Source organism: Lithobates pipiens, unplaced genomic scaffold (genome assembly GCF_037356315.1).
Source record: "Lithobates pipiens isolate NorthernLeopardFrog02 unplaced genomic scaffold, aLitPip1_a1.2 Scaffold_28, whole genome shotgun sequence".
NCBI classification, from domain to species: Eukaryota; Metazoa; Chordata; class Amphibia; order Anura; family Ranidae; genus Lithobates; species Lithobates pipiens.
Genome location: NW_027507789.1, coordinates 130,042,482 through 130,054,263, shown reverse-complemented (window position 1 = coordinate 130,054,263; position 11,782 = coordinate 130,042,482). Strand labels below are relative to the sequence as shown.

Sequence of the window (11,782 nt, the reverse complement as noted above, 5' to 3'; positions counted from 1 at the left end):
CCATGAGTTTTTGAGAAACAGAAGAATTTTTTGCTAGATGGATTACGATGCCTCCATATGTCTACCCATCCCACCTCTTGTAACAACCTTGCCAGAAGAGTTAGCCTCTGAGGACTGTGTGCACCCAGAGCTGGATGCTTATCCAGACCCGCATTCAACCAACTGTTAAAGTCCCCCACTATCAGTAACGAGAGGTCTAGCCGCCCCCCCCCAAAAAATTCTAGGAGCAGCCGGAGCACCCCTGCATCAAATGGGGGAGGTATGTACACACATGCCAATACACATTTCAAAAAACCAATACGACAGTGTAAAAATACAAATCTTCCTTCTGAATCTATTTTGGAAGCATATTCCTGATAGTCCAGGGACTTATGTACCACTACACTCACCCCCCGGGAAAAGGAGGTGTGAATGGAGTGGTAAGCCCTGCCAATCCACGGATACTTCAAGCATCCCCTGGTGGCACTGGTAAGGTGCGTCTCCTGTAAACATAAAACAGTGGGGAAAAACTTTTTTAAACAAGTAAATATCACTGTGCACTTAAGAGGGGAGTTCAGGCCCCTAATGTTCCATGAAATTACTGCTGCCCACGCCATCATGGGGGAAGAGTGTAAGCCAGATAAGGGCCCCCAGGCTCCCCCAGTTGTGGGTAGCCTTCAGGGGTGGGGAAGGTAAAAAACAAGCAAACTTCCATGTCCTCGGGACTTCCTTTAGTCAAACTGGTAATGTTACTCGAACTGCATGATGATCTAGACTGTATGCTGTAATAAGGCACAGCGGAACTGTCATTTTTAGTTTGGAGGTTCCATGACCCGCTAAAATCATCTTCAATGTAATGAGGCTGTAAGGTCTGGGCAGGTTCAGGTTTCCAGGTCAACTCTGCCAACTGGACAAAACTTTTCGTTGCATTACGGCCTAACAGTCACAGATAATTTCCTAGCGCTTCAATAAAATCACAGCTTTCCCTGGCAGTAGAGAAATAGAAGAGAACTATTAAAGATGAGGTAGGGCCAACAAGGTAAGTTAGGCAAACACAAGAGGGCCTTTGCTAAGTGCTGTAAAACATGGTCAAAAGCAGTCTAAAAGCTATGGCCATCGTGCGGGTCTCATAATTCTGTAATGTTATCAATCTCCATCAGCATGCGCCCTGTGGTGGCGAAGGGCCTGCTCATTATGATCCAACCAGGCTACCGCATCTTTGGCTGACTCAAAAAACTGTGCATGCCCCTCCGCTGTCACGCGTAGCTTAGCTGGGTAAAACATGGCGTAGGGCAGTTGTAAAGCCCTCAGGCGTTTCTTCACCTCACTGAATTTTGCCCTGGCTGAAAAGTCCAGATAAAATGAAACCCTGACACCATTGAATTTGACGTTCTCACGCTCCCTTGCGCATCTTAAGCCCCATACACACAGATTGTCTGCTGATTTTTTCCATCAGATTTACCAAAACCATATAATATGAGGTCAAACCTTAGGGGTTTCAATGTGTATGCAATCAGGTAGGCCTTTGCACTACATGGTTTTGGTAAACCTGAAGGAAAAAATCAGCAGACAATCTGGGGGCGGGGGGGGGCACCTTGTGGGGGAGGTCTACCAGGCACTCTGTGGGCCCTCTCCACTGTGAAAAAGGGGGAGAATGAGTCACAGCCGAAGAGATCAACAAGCCAGTTTTCCACAAATAAAGGGGGGTCTTTACCCTCCGACTTCTCGGGTAGACCTACAATGCGGACATTGTACCTGCATAAGCGATTTTTCGTGTCCTCAGCTTTGTTGTATGTGTCTTGTGCCATGCGGTGTGCTGCCCTGGCCTCACAAGCAAGAGCGGGTAGCTTGTCCTCTATGTCACTCACTCTGCTCTCCACCGCAGTCGCCCTCTCTCTAAGTTTTTGCAAATCTTGTCTGAGAAGTGAGACTTCTTCCTTCATGCCCTCAAACTGCTCCTTCATATCATTAACTGATGCTGTGCACACATGAACAGCCTTCAGTATAGCAGCCAGCGTGGGTTGTTCAAGGGGCTCCACTGTATCCTATGTGGGGGGGAGAGGGTGGAGGAGCTGCATCCTCCATAGAATGGGCAGGGTTACCGTCAGTATCATGTCCCCATTCTGCCTGTGTAAACAGATCAATCTCTCTCCCCTGCATCTCCTCTGCTGTATCAGGGCCCTGCAACTTTTGAACGTAATACAGAATGTCCCAATATTGCTCCTTATCCTGAGTCTTTGGAGCTCTCCTGCTACCTCCCTCTCTGGATTTATCTGCATTCCGTGGAGTGTGCTGTGCTATGGCCACCAACGCTGCGGCGCCATCTTGGGAGTCCGGTCCCACCATCTCCAACGGGCCTCTGCGGGTCTTCCCTCAGGTACAGAGGGCCGGCGGTGGGTCCGGGATTGGCTGGTGCTCGGTAGCCAGCTGGGGGAGCTGAAAAAAGCAGGATTGTAGCTGCCGGGGAAGGATCAATGGACGGATCAGGCAGGAGCTGTGAGAAGTGCGTTCTCTCACATGCCAGTCTTGGCCACGCTCCCTTGTGTCTTTAATTTAATGGTAAGGACCAAGGTTGATGAATCCTATAGTCATGTTTTGTTTGTTACTTACTCCTGGCATGGTGGCCATCTGTAAGCCTGTGGGCCCCATAATCTTCTATTGCCTGGGGGCCCCATGAGTTGTCAGTCCACCCCTGCCCACTCTAATCAGCTAATTAAGCTATAACACCTACAATGGGTTCAAAAGCCTTTAAATGGTCTCTCAGGCTGGTTCAGTAGGAATCACATGGGAAAGACTGCTGACCTGACAGTTGTGCAGAAAACCATCATTGACACCCTCCATAAGGAGGGAAAGCCTCCAAAGGTAATCTCAAAAAAAGTTGGATGTTCCCAAAGTGCTGTATCAATGCACATTAATAGAAAGTTATGTGGAAGGGAAAAGTGTGGAAGAAAAAGGTGCACAAGCAGCAGGGATGACCGCAGCCTAGAGAGGATTGTCAGGAAAAGGCCAATCAATGTTGGGGACTTGTGTTGTAACGCAGGTTTCCGTTACATCAGAGGTGGGCGGGGTCACCCATATGTCATTGGGAAACCCCTGGCTTCCCTCACTAGCATCAGAGGGGGTGGGGTCAGGTGAAGGGTGGCCCCGCCATCCTAATATAATAAATGTCAGGCGCTGGGATCCCCGCAGTGTCTCCTCAGTGGAGACAGAAGATGGATGCATGGATGGGCTGCGCTGGACTGAAAATCACCCGTCGCTGGATCAGATCAGCCATCGCTGGACCCCGGAGAGATGATCATCCATCGCTGGATAGCAAGAGTGGATTACCACCGCTGGAATCTTTTTTTACATTTTTTTTATTTTTAATAAAGGAATTTTTCAAAAGTGTGTTTGTCTTATTTAAGCATTTTTTACACTTTCTTTGTGAAATGGTAGGGGTACTTTTGTACCCCCTTACCATTTCAAATGGGGGGCAGGATCTGGGGGTCCCCTTGTTAAAGGAGGCTTCCAGATTCTGATAAGCCCCCCACCCGCAGACCCCCACAACCACCGGCCAGGGTTGTGGGGATGAGGCCCTTGTCCCCATCAACATGGGGACATGGTGCTTTGAGGGGTTACAGACCCCCAAAGCATCCTTCCAATGTTGAGGGCATGTGGTCTGGTACGGTTCGGGGGGGGGGCGCTCTCTCATCCCCCCTCTTTTCCTGCAGCCTGCTAGGTTGCATGCACGGATAAAGGGTCTGGTATGGATTTTTAGGGGGAACCCCATGTCAATTTTTTTTTTTTATTTAATATCCATACCAGACCTGAAGGGCCTGGTAATTGAATTTAGGGGAACCCCACACTTTTTTTTTTATCAATGAATGAATTGTCGGCTCCCGACAATTCATTATACCCGAGAGTGATTTTAAAAGACTTTTTTTCCTGCAGAAATGACACTTTGTGCAGGGATAGTTCTAAGCACGGGAAACATGCGCCCCTTCACAGGCATACTATAGACACCCCCCCCCCGGTACGAAATTTAAAGGAATATTACACTTTTATTGTTTCACTTTAATCATTATTAAAATCACTGCTCCGTAAAAAACGGTTGTTTTTAAAACTTTTTTTTGCATTGATCCATGTCCCCTGGGGCAGGATCCAGGTCCCCAAACACTTTTTAGGACAGTAACTTGCATATTAGCCTTTAAAATTAGCACTTTAGATTTTGAACGTTCGAGTCCCATAGACTTTAATAGGGTTCTAAAGTTCACACGCAGTTTAGGTCTGTTCGCAGGTTCTGGTGAGAACCGAACAGGGGGGTGTTCGGCTCATCCTTACTCCTGAACAACAAACAACGCCAGAAGCGTCTTACCTGGGCTAAAGTAAAATAGACCTGGTCTGTTGCTCAGTGGTCCAAAGTCCTCTTTTCTGATGAGAGCAAATTTTGTATCTTATTTGGAAACCAAGGACCCAGAGTATGGAGGAAGAATGAAGAGGCACACACTGCAAGATGCTTGAAGTCCAGTGTGAAGTTTCCACAGTCTTTGTTGATTTGGGGAGTCATGTCATCTGCTGGTGTTGGTCTACTGTGCTTCATTAACCGCTTTATTCCGTGCCCCCCAGAAGGGCACGTATAGGCAGAATCACATACCTGTATGTTGCCCTTTAAGAGGGGCTTGCGGGCACGCGTGCATGCCCACCGGGAGCTCCGTGAGAGTGATCGCGGGTCCCGCGGTCACAATTTCTGTGGGGATACCCGCAATCGTCTCATGGACAGGAAGAAGAGGGAAATGCTAATGTAAACAAGCATTTCCCCATTCTGCTTAGTGACATTGTCACTGATTACAACTCCCTGTAAGTGTCGTGTCACACACAGCCCCTCCCCCCACAGTTAAGCCCCGTACACACGAGCGGACTTTTCAACATCCAAAGTCCGACGGACTGAGTCCGTCAGACTACTCGATCGTGTGTGGGCTGCAACGGACTTTTGATTCTCAAAAGTCTGACGGACTTTAGAAAATGGAACATGCTTCAAATTTTTCCGACGGAACTCCGTCGGACCCAGTTCCGATGTAGAAGTCCGCTCGTCTGTATGCTGTTCCGACAGACCTAAAACGACGCATGCTCTGAAGCAAGTACGAGACGGAAGTGCTCGGTCTTGTAAAACTCCAGTTCGTATTGGAAGTAGCACATTCGTCATGCTGCAAATTCTGTGCTCGTTTAAATGTAGCGCATCTTCTTTATAATGCTAGAAGAACAAAGTCTTCATTTATAATGCTAGAAGAACGAAGTTGCTTTGCTGCTCATATTCACTCACAGAGTTCTCACAAAACACATTTCTGTCTTATTTCTCCTCATCTCATGAATGATCTTGTTTTTATTTTAAAGCCCCATCTCATTAATAATGTTTTTGTTTTTTTTTTGGTATTTTTTTTTTTTTTTCCTCCATATTTTTCGTATAATTCTTTACCAATTTTTTTTCTTGTGATCTCCATATTTAATTATTCTGTCAAGTTAACCCCAAAAACCATTTATTCTGGTTCAATAAAAAAAAATGAAGGCAACACTGGAGAAACTTGTGACATTTGTGTAGCCTTTTGGCCCCAGGGCAAACATTAAACTCTGTGGAAAAGAAAATTCAAATATTCAGAAATACAATACGGTCCCAGAATCCCAGACATCAAGAGCAGCAGCAGATGGTATATATGTCCCCAGGCTGTGGTACAACAGGCTGCGTCTTTGGTCAGACCAGAGTGAAGCCAGGTCAGCACCTTCTTCTCTTCGCTCCACCCTTCACTGCACCCTTCCCTGCAGACTTCCCTGTAGCCTTCCTGGGAGGCTGTGTCTCCGGTGGTGTACTTGTGGCAGGAGGAGGAGGAGGAGGAGGAGGAGGAGGAACAGGAGGAACTTGCTCCACAATATCGCTGGTGGCAGTTAATTCGCCACTCAGCCCCTTCTGCAAGGCCAAGAAAATTAGTCTCTCACACTGGAGGCATTGGCCCATCTCCAATTGCTGCAGACGGCTGGCGATGTAGCAGCCATAGGCCTCTTCAGCTTCAGGGGGGCTCTTTAACACATTAGTAGCCTCTCGAATGAGGCGCAGGGATTCCTCCTGTGTTACTGTCATTTTCTTTGGCCTTTTTGCTGGAAGACGGAGGGGAGGCACCTGTGATTGTGTCAGTCTTCTACTGGGCCCGGCCACCTCCTGGCTGACAGTGGGCCCGGCCACCTCCTGGCTGACAGTGGGCCCAGCCTCCTCCTGCCTGCCACTTTCCACACCTTCCTCCTGGCTGAGCTCATCCTGTGTATAAAAAAGGGACATTGTTTTAGTTTTTTGTTCATCAATCATAAACATTTTTCAGCTCCTGACTTCAAAATTCTGTTAATACATATAAAAGAGTATCATTATGACACCACTATTTCTTGTTTCTGCTGGTGACAAACATTTGTGGCTACTACTGTAAATTGATATGTCAAAATTTTTTGGTTTTTTTAACATCAATAATAGCGTTTAAATTATAACATCTAGTTAACATCATTAATATTATGAATATCACTATTTATTGTAACAAAATACCTGGCTCCAGCTGGGTGCATCCGCTTCTTCCAGGATGGAAGGCTCAGCTTGCTCATCAGCCTCTGCTGAGGTGGAGGGAATGCTGCAGGGAAGGGTGGAGGGAAGAGTTGAAAGCGACTCCCTGGCTTTACTCTGCTCGCCAATAAACCGTAGTTTGTCAAAGTACCACAGCCTGGGTACATACACAGCACCCAGTGCTGCTCCTGATGTTTTGGATTTCTGGATTTTCTTATTCTCCTTTCGGTACATATTTCGCAATATTTGAATTTTCTTTTCCACAAAGTCCACGTCTGCCTCTGGGATCCAAGTCTGCACAAATGTCAGAAATTTCTCCAGTGTTGCCCTCCTTACTGGTTTATTATAATAATCAATGTGCTTGGCATGCCACAGATTTGTCAGCTCTTTGTATTTGTCTATAAATAGACTCAAAAATTCAGGATCCTTAAATTTCTGATTCATTTTTCTGAAAGACAATAAACAAGCCAAAAACAATAATGTTAGCTCAGACTCTCCTAATCTTAGCCCAATATAGACCCCAATCTCTAAGCAGGATATGCCACTTATTTGGGGAATTTGTTTAAACTTACCTTCGTTTTGCTTGCTCCCAACTTCCGTTCCTATTTTCTCAAAAGAACATAAGACATGTGCATTTTGTCGTTATATACAGTGCGCACGCGTAGAACTACGCCTGCGTTGCCCGCCCATGACGTTCTTTTGGTCAAGTTTTTGTTTTCCCGCCCCTTTCTGCGCACATAACGTACGAAAGAACATACGACATGTGCATTTTGTCGTAATATCCAGTGCGTACGCGTAGAACTACGCCTGCGTTGCCCGCCCATGACGTTCTTTTAGTCAAGTTCTTGTTTTCCCGCCCCTTTCTGCGCACATAACGTACGAAAGAACATACGACATGTGCATTTTGTCATAATATCCAGTGCGTACGCGTAGAACTACGCCTGCGTTGCCCGCCCATGACATTCTTTTAGTCAAGTTCTTGTTTTCCCGCCCTTTTCTGCGCACATAACGTACGTACGACATGTGCATTTTGGCGTAATATCCAGTGCATACGCGTAGAACCACGCCTGCGTTGCCCGCCCATGACGTTCTTTTAGTCAAGTTCTTGTTTTCCCGCCCTTTTCTGTGCACATAACGTACGTACGACATGTGCATTTTGGCGTAATAACCAGTGCGTACGCGTAGAACCACGCCTGCGTTGCCCGCCCATGACGTTCTTTTAGTCAAGTTCTTGTTTTCCCGCCCTTTTCTGCGCACATAACGTACGTACGACATGTGCATTTTGGCGTAATATCCAGTGCGTACGCGTAGAACCACGCCTGCGTTGCCCGCCCATGACGTTCTTTTCCAAGAATATTTCCCGCCCCCTTTTCTCTACGGTGCGCAGTAGGAGAAACATGGCGGAAACACAACAGGTGCTTGATATTAATGACTCCAGTAGTCACGAATCCCCGGAGCCACAAACGTCCCAATCCGGAAAGAGGAGATTTAAGGCCTCAAATATGGCATTTGAAGAGATGGTGGAGATGGTGGCAATCTTGCGAAGTAAGGATTATGATGGCAAGCATGGACCATACACCCATCCGAACTTGCGCAAGGCCAGAATCATGGCCAAAGTAGTTAAGACCCTGCACAATCGTTTTGGGGTACGACGGTCAAAAGACCAATTGAGGTCCGACCTTAAATTGAGGGAGCCGGATCAGTACAGAAGGATCAAGAAAGTTCTTTAAAAAAGTAAGTACTTGTCGTGTGTTCCTATTTTATGATTATTGCATACTGATCCATATGCTTTACCTTTGTACAATGTAAAAAATTGCTGATTTCATGTTGGATACAGTAATAATCGTATCGTTATTAACAAACCCTCGTAAGTTGTTCGTGGCAAACCTCGTTTATGATGCAGGGTTTAATCCACATTTTTTTGCTGTGTAATTTTTAGGAACCAAAAAAAGATTAGGACATTGTGGTTTAGATGTGTTTCAAAATACAATGACTAGAAAAGAACATTCAGTGTAATTGAAGGAGAGGACACTTGGCAGCTGGGTAAAAACACATCTGCACTCATGAGCAAAAGTGTGGGACACCAGAGAACATTTATTAGGGTAAACTACACGGGGTTCCTTGGTATACTTGGGGGGGGGGGGTTGGGCAGGTGTGAAACTTGGCCCAAAAAGCAAATGATTGTAGTTTTTGGCAAAGTGAATTGAATTATCATGTCTTCACATTTTACATCTCTTCATAAACCGACAATTGTACAACACTTCTAATCAAGGTTTCATCTTCCTAGTTCTGGCCTTAAATATCTGTGTGCTAAAGTATACCTTTTTGTTTGTTAATTTCTCATAGTAGAGAAAAGACTCACAAAGCAGGATCCCAGGGACCGCCACCCTTGCCAGCATGAATGTGAGGTTAGCCCCATCCCCCCCGTGGATGTGCATGTGGAGGAAGGAGAGGTGGAGGAAGGAGAGGAGATGGGCACCCCACCAGGTGAGTGTCTGACACCACAGCTTCAGGTAATCAATGTATACCTGCATATTTCAAAACACATGTTTTTACATCTATTTTAGGTGATGTTCTGGTTGTGGAAAGCGACACATTTCCAAGCACCAGTGCCCCCCCCGAGGATGTCGAGGAAGGAGAGGTTGAGGAAGGAGAGGTGGAGGAAGTAGGGGAGATGGGCACCCCACCAGGTGAGTGTCTGACACCCCAGCTTGTTGAAATCCATGTATGACTGCATATTTTTTGACCCAATTTTTACCATCTATTGTAGGTGATGTTCTGGTTGTGGAAAGGGCCCCGTTTTCCAGTGACAGCGCACAAAGGCTGATTGGCCAGATAATGGGCTGGAATGGGGAAATAGATGCCATGCGAACTAGCCTGGATCTCATGAAGAATCGGATTGACAATATGCAGCAGGAAATGAAGAACATGATCGATATTTTGGGGAGAATATAATCCGTTTCTCCATAATATCGATCATGTTCTTCATTTCCCTTGTTTTACTTAAAAGATTGTTACTTCCTAAATTATCAATATTGTAGCTGATTGTTGTTACATTTTTCATATTTTTTTGTAAGAAAAAGAAAAACAAAAAAAAAAAAAAAAAGTTTTTTAAAAATTCTAAAAAAAAGGAAAAGAAAAATGTTTTTCAAAGAAAGTTAAATTAACCCCAAAAAAATATATATATAAATATTCAATGGCACATGTGAATGTGGCCAAATTAAAATTTTGAACAATCAACAATGTGTGGCGTATTCTTTCAATGCTCAATACCAGTTTGTGAAAAGTGATTTTGTGTATCCAGTGACAATGGGCCTTATTTAATTAATGAAAATACACTTGGCACTACAAGTGCACTAGGATAACATAGGAGACAGCACAAACCAAAAGCAAGCAAGAAAACAAAATTCAGATTTGATGTTCTTTTATTATTTTACTGGTTTTAAAAATTAAAGATTCTGTGGCATTGCAATGGCCCCCCTACCGTTAACATAAGTGACATATCTTTGACGAACTTCACGGGCACTTTGGGGGGCCAAGCCAGTACGGCCAGTATCCAGGCCTGTCAGAGATTCAGGAACAAGTCCAGCCTCAGGCACTATTGTTGACAAATAATTTGTAGAGTTTTTATTTAAAAAGTTGTGCAAAATGCAGCACGTAAGTACTACATGGTTCAGTTTGTATTCGGCTAGGTTAATAGGAGTCAGAAAAACACGGAACCGGCTGGCCATTATTCCAAACGCATTTTCCACAACTCTTCTCGCTCTGGCCAGCCGGTAGTTGAAAACCCTCCTCTCCGGGGTGAGGGTTCTTTGGGGGAATGGCCTCATGACGTGGTCGTCCAGAGCGAAAGCTTCATCAGCTATGAAGACGAAGGGGAGTTCTTCAACATTCTCGGAATCAGGTGGCAATCCCAGTCCACCTGTCTGTAGACGGCGGTAGAACTCCGTCTGGGCGAAGACTCCTCCATCAGACATTCGGCCATTCTTCCCCACGTCCACATACAGAAATTCATACTGTGCCGACACCACCGCCATTAACACAATACTGTGAAACCCCTTGTAGTTATAAAAGTATGACCCCGAATGGGGTGGTGGCACAATGTGGACGTGCTTCCCATCTATCGCACCACCGCAGTTCGGAAAGTCCCAACGGGTGGCAAAATGGGATGCCACAATCTGCCATTCCTGTGGCGATGAAGGAAACTGGGGAGGCAAAGCAGAAAAAATAAAAATAAGTACTTTTGCACATTAAACATTGTACATTACAACACAAACTTTATTTCCCGCTTCTGCCTAGTCACAGGACACCGATCGTCTGCTCCCTGTCATCGGAAGCAGTGATCAGGGTCAGGTCACTGCTAGCCCATCCCCCAGACAGTTAATAAACACTCACCCAGAACACACTTTAAACCATTCCTCGGCCCCCTTGTGCTTAATAACACCTTCACTGCATGTGACATTTTTACATTAATCAATAAAAAATTTTACAGCATTGATCACTGTATTAATGACAATGGTCCCAAAAATGTATGGAAATTGGCCAATGTGTCCGCCATAATGTGGCAGTCACAAGAAAAAACAAAAAAACGGTTAGCACCGCCATTACTATTTTCAAAAATGGCAAGATTTTACAAATGCCAGCAAAATAGACCATATTTACGAAACGATAGAACTTTTGCACAAAACAATCAATAAACGCTTATTGCGATTCATTTGAACAAATTTGTTTACTAAGAATACGTATCAGCATAAAATGATGTCCAAAAAAATCAGGGTGATATATTTTTGGGCTTATATTTCTTAGAGCGAAAAGTGAAAAATAATGCATATTTTGAAAAATGCATTTTGGTTTTGTTGGTGGTTAATCACCAAAGATCAAAAAGCAGACACAGACTAGTTGGAATTATATTAAGTGGGGGGGGGATCCAGTTAAAGGACACACAGACCATTTGGGATACTATTAAGGGGGGGATTCAGTTAAGGGGACACAGACCATTTGGAATAATATTAAATGTTTGGTTTTAGGATAAAGCAATACAATGGAGCTGACAAAAGACATTTTAAGTGACTAGACTAGGTGGATATGGGCCTACCATAGCATGTTGGTGAGGTTTAATGAAGGCAAATATGCATGAAAGACAAAAAAGGAGCATTAAAAAGATTACAGCATGCATGAGGACAAAGGGGACATTCACAGCATATTGCAATCATGGTAATTACAGATTGA

At 44.9% G+C, this 11,782-nt stretch overlaps 1 protein-coding gene across 1 annotated transcript; it reads left to right on the top strand.

The window, feature by feature from the left end:
* Positions 1-597: 597 nt before the first annotated feature.
* Positions 598-9,508, top strand: LOC143934799 (uncharacterized). The gene is made up of 4 exons (XM_077458424.1): positions 598-610; positions 8,900-9,040; positions 9,121-9,243; positions 9,324-9,508. Exons 1-4 carry the CDS (start codon positions 598-600, stop codon positions 9,506-9,508), a joined length of 462 nt encoding a protein of 153 aa, XP_077314550.1.
* The last annotated feature ends 2,274 nt before the right edge of the window (positions 9,509-11,782 follow it).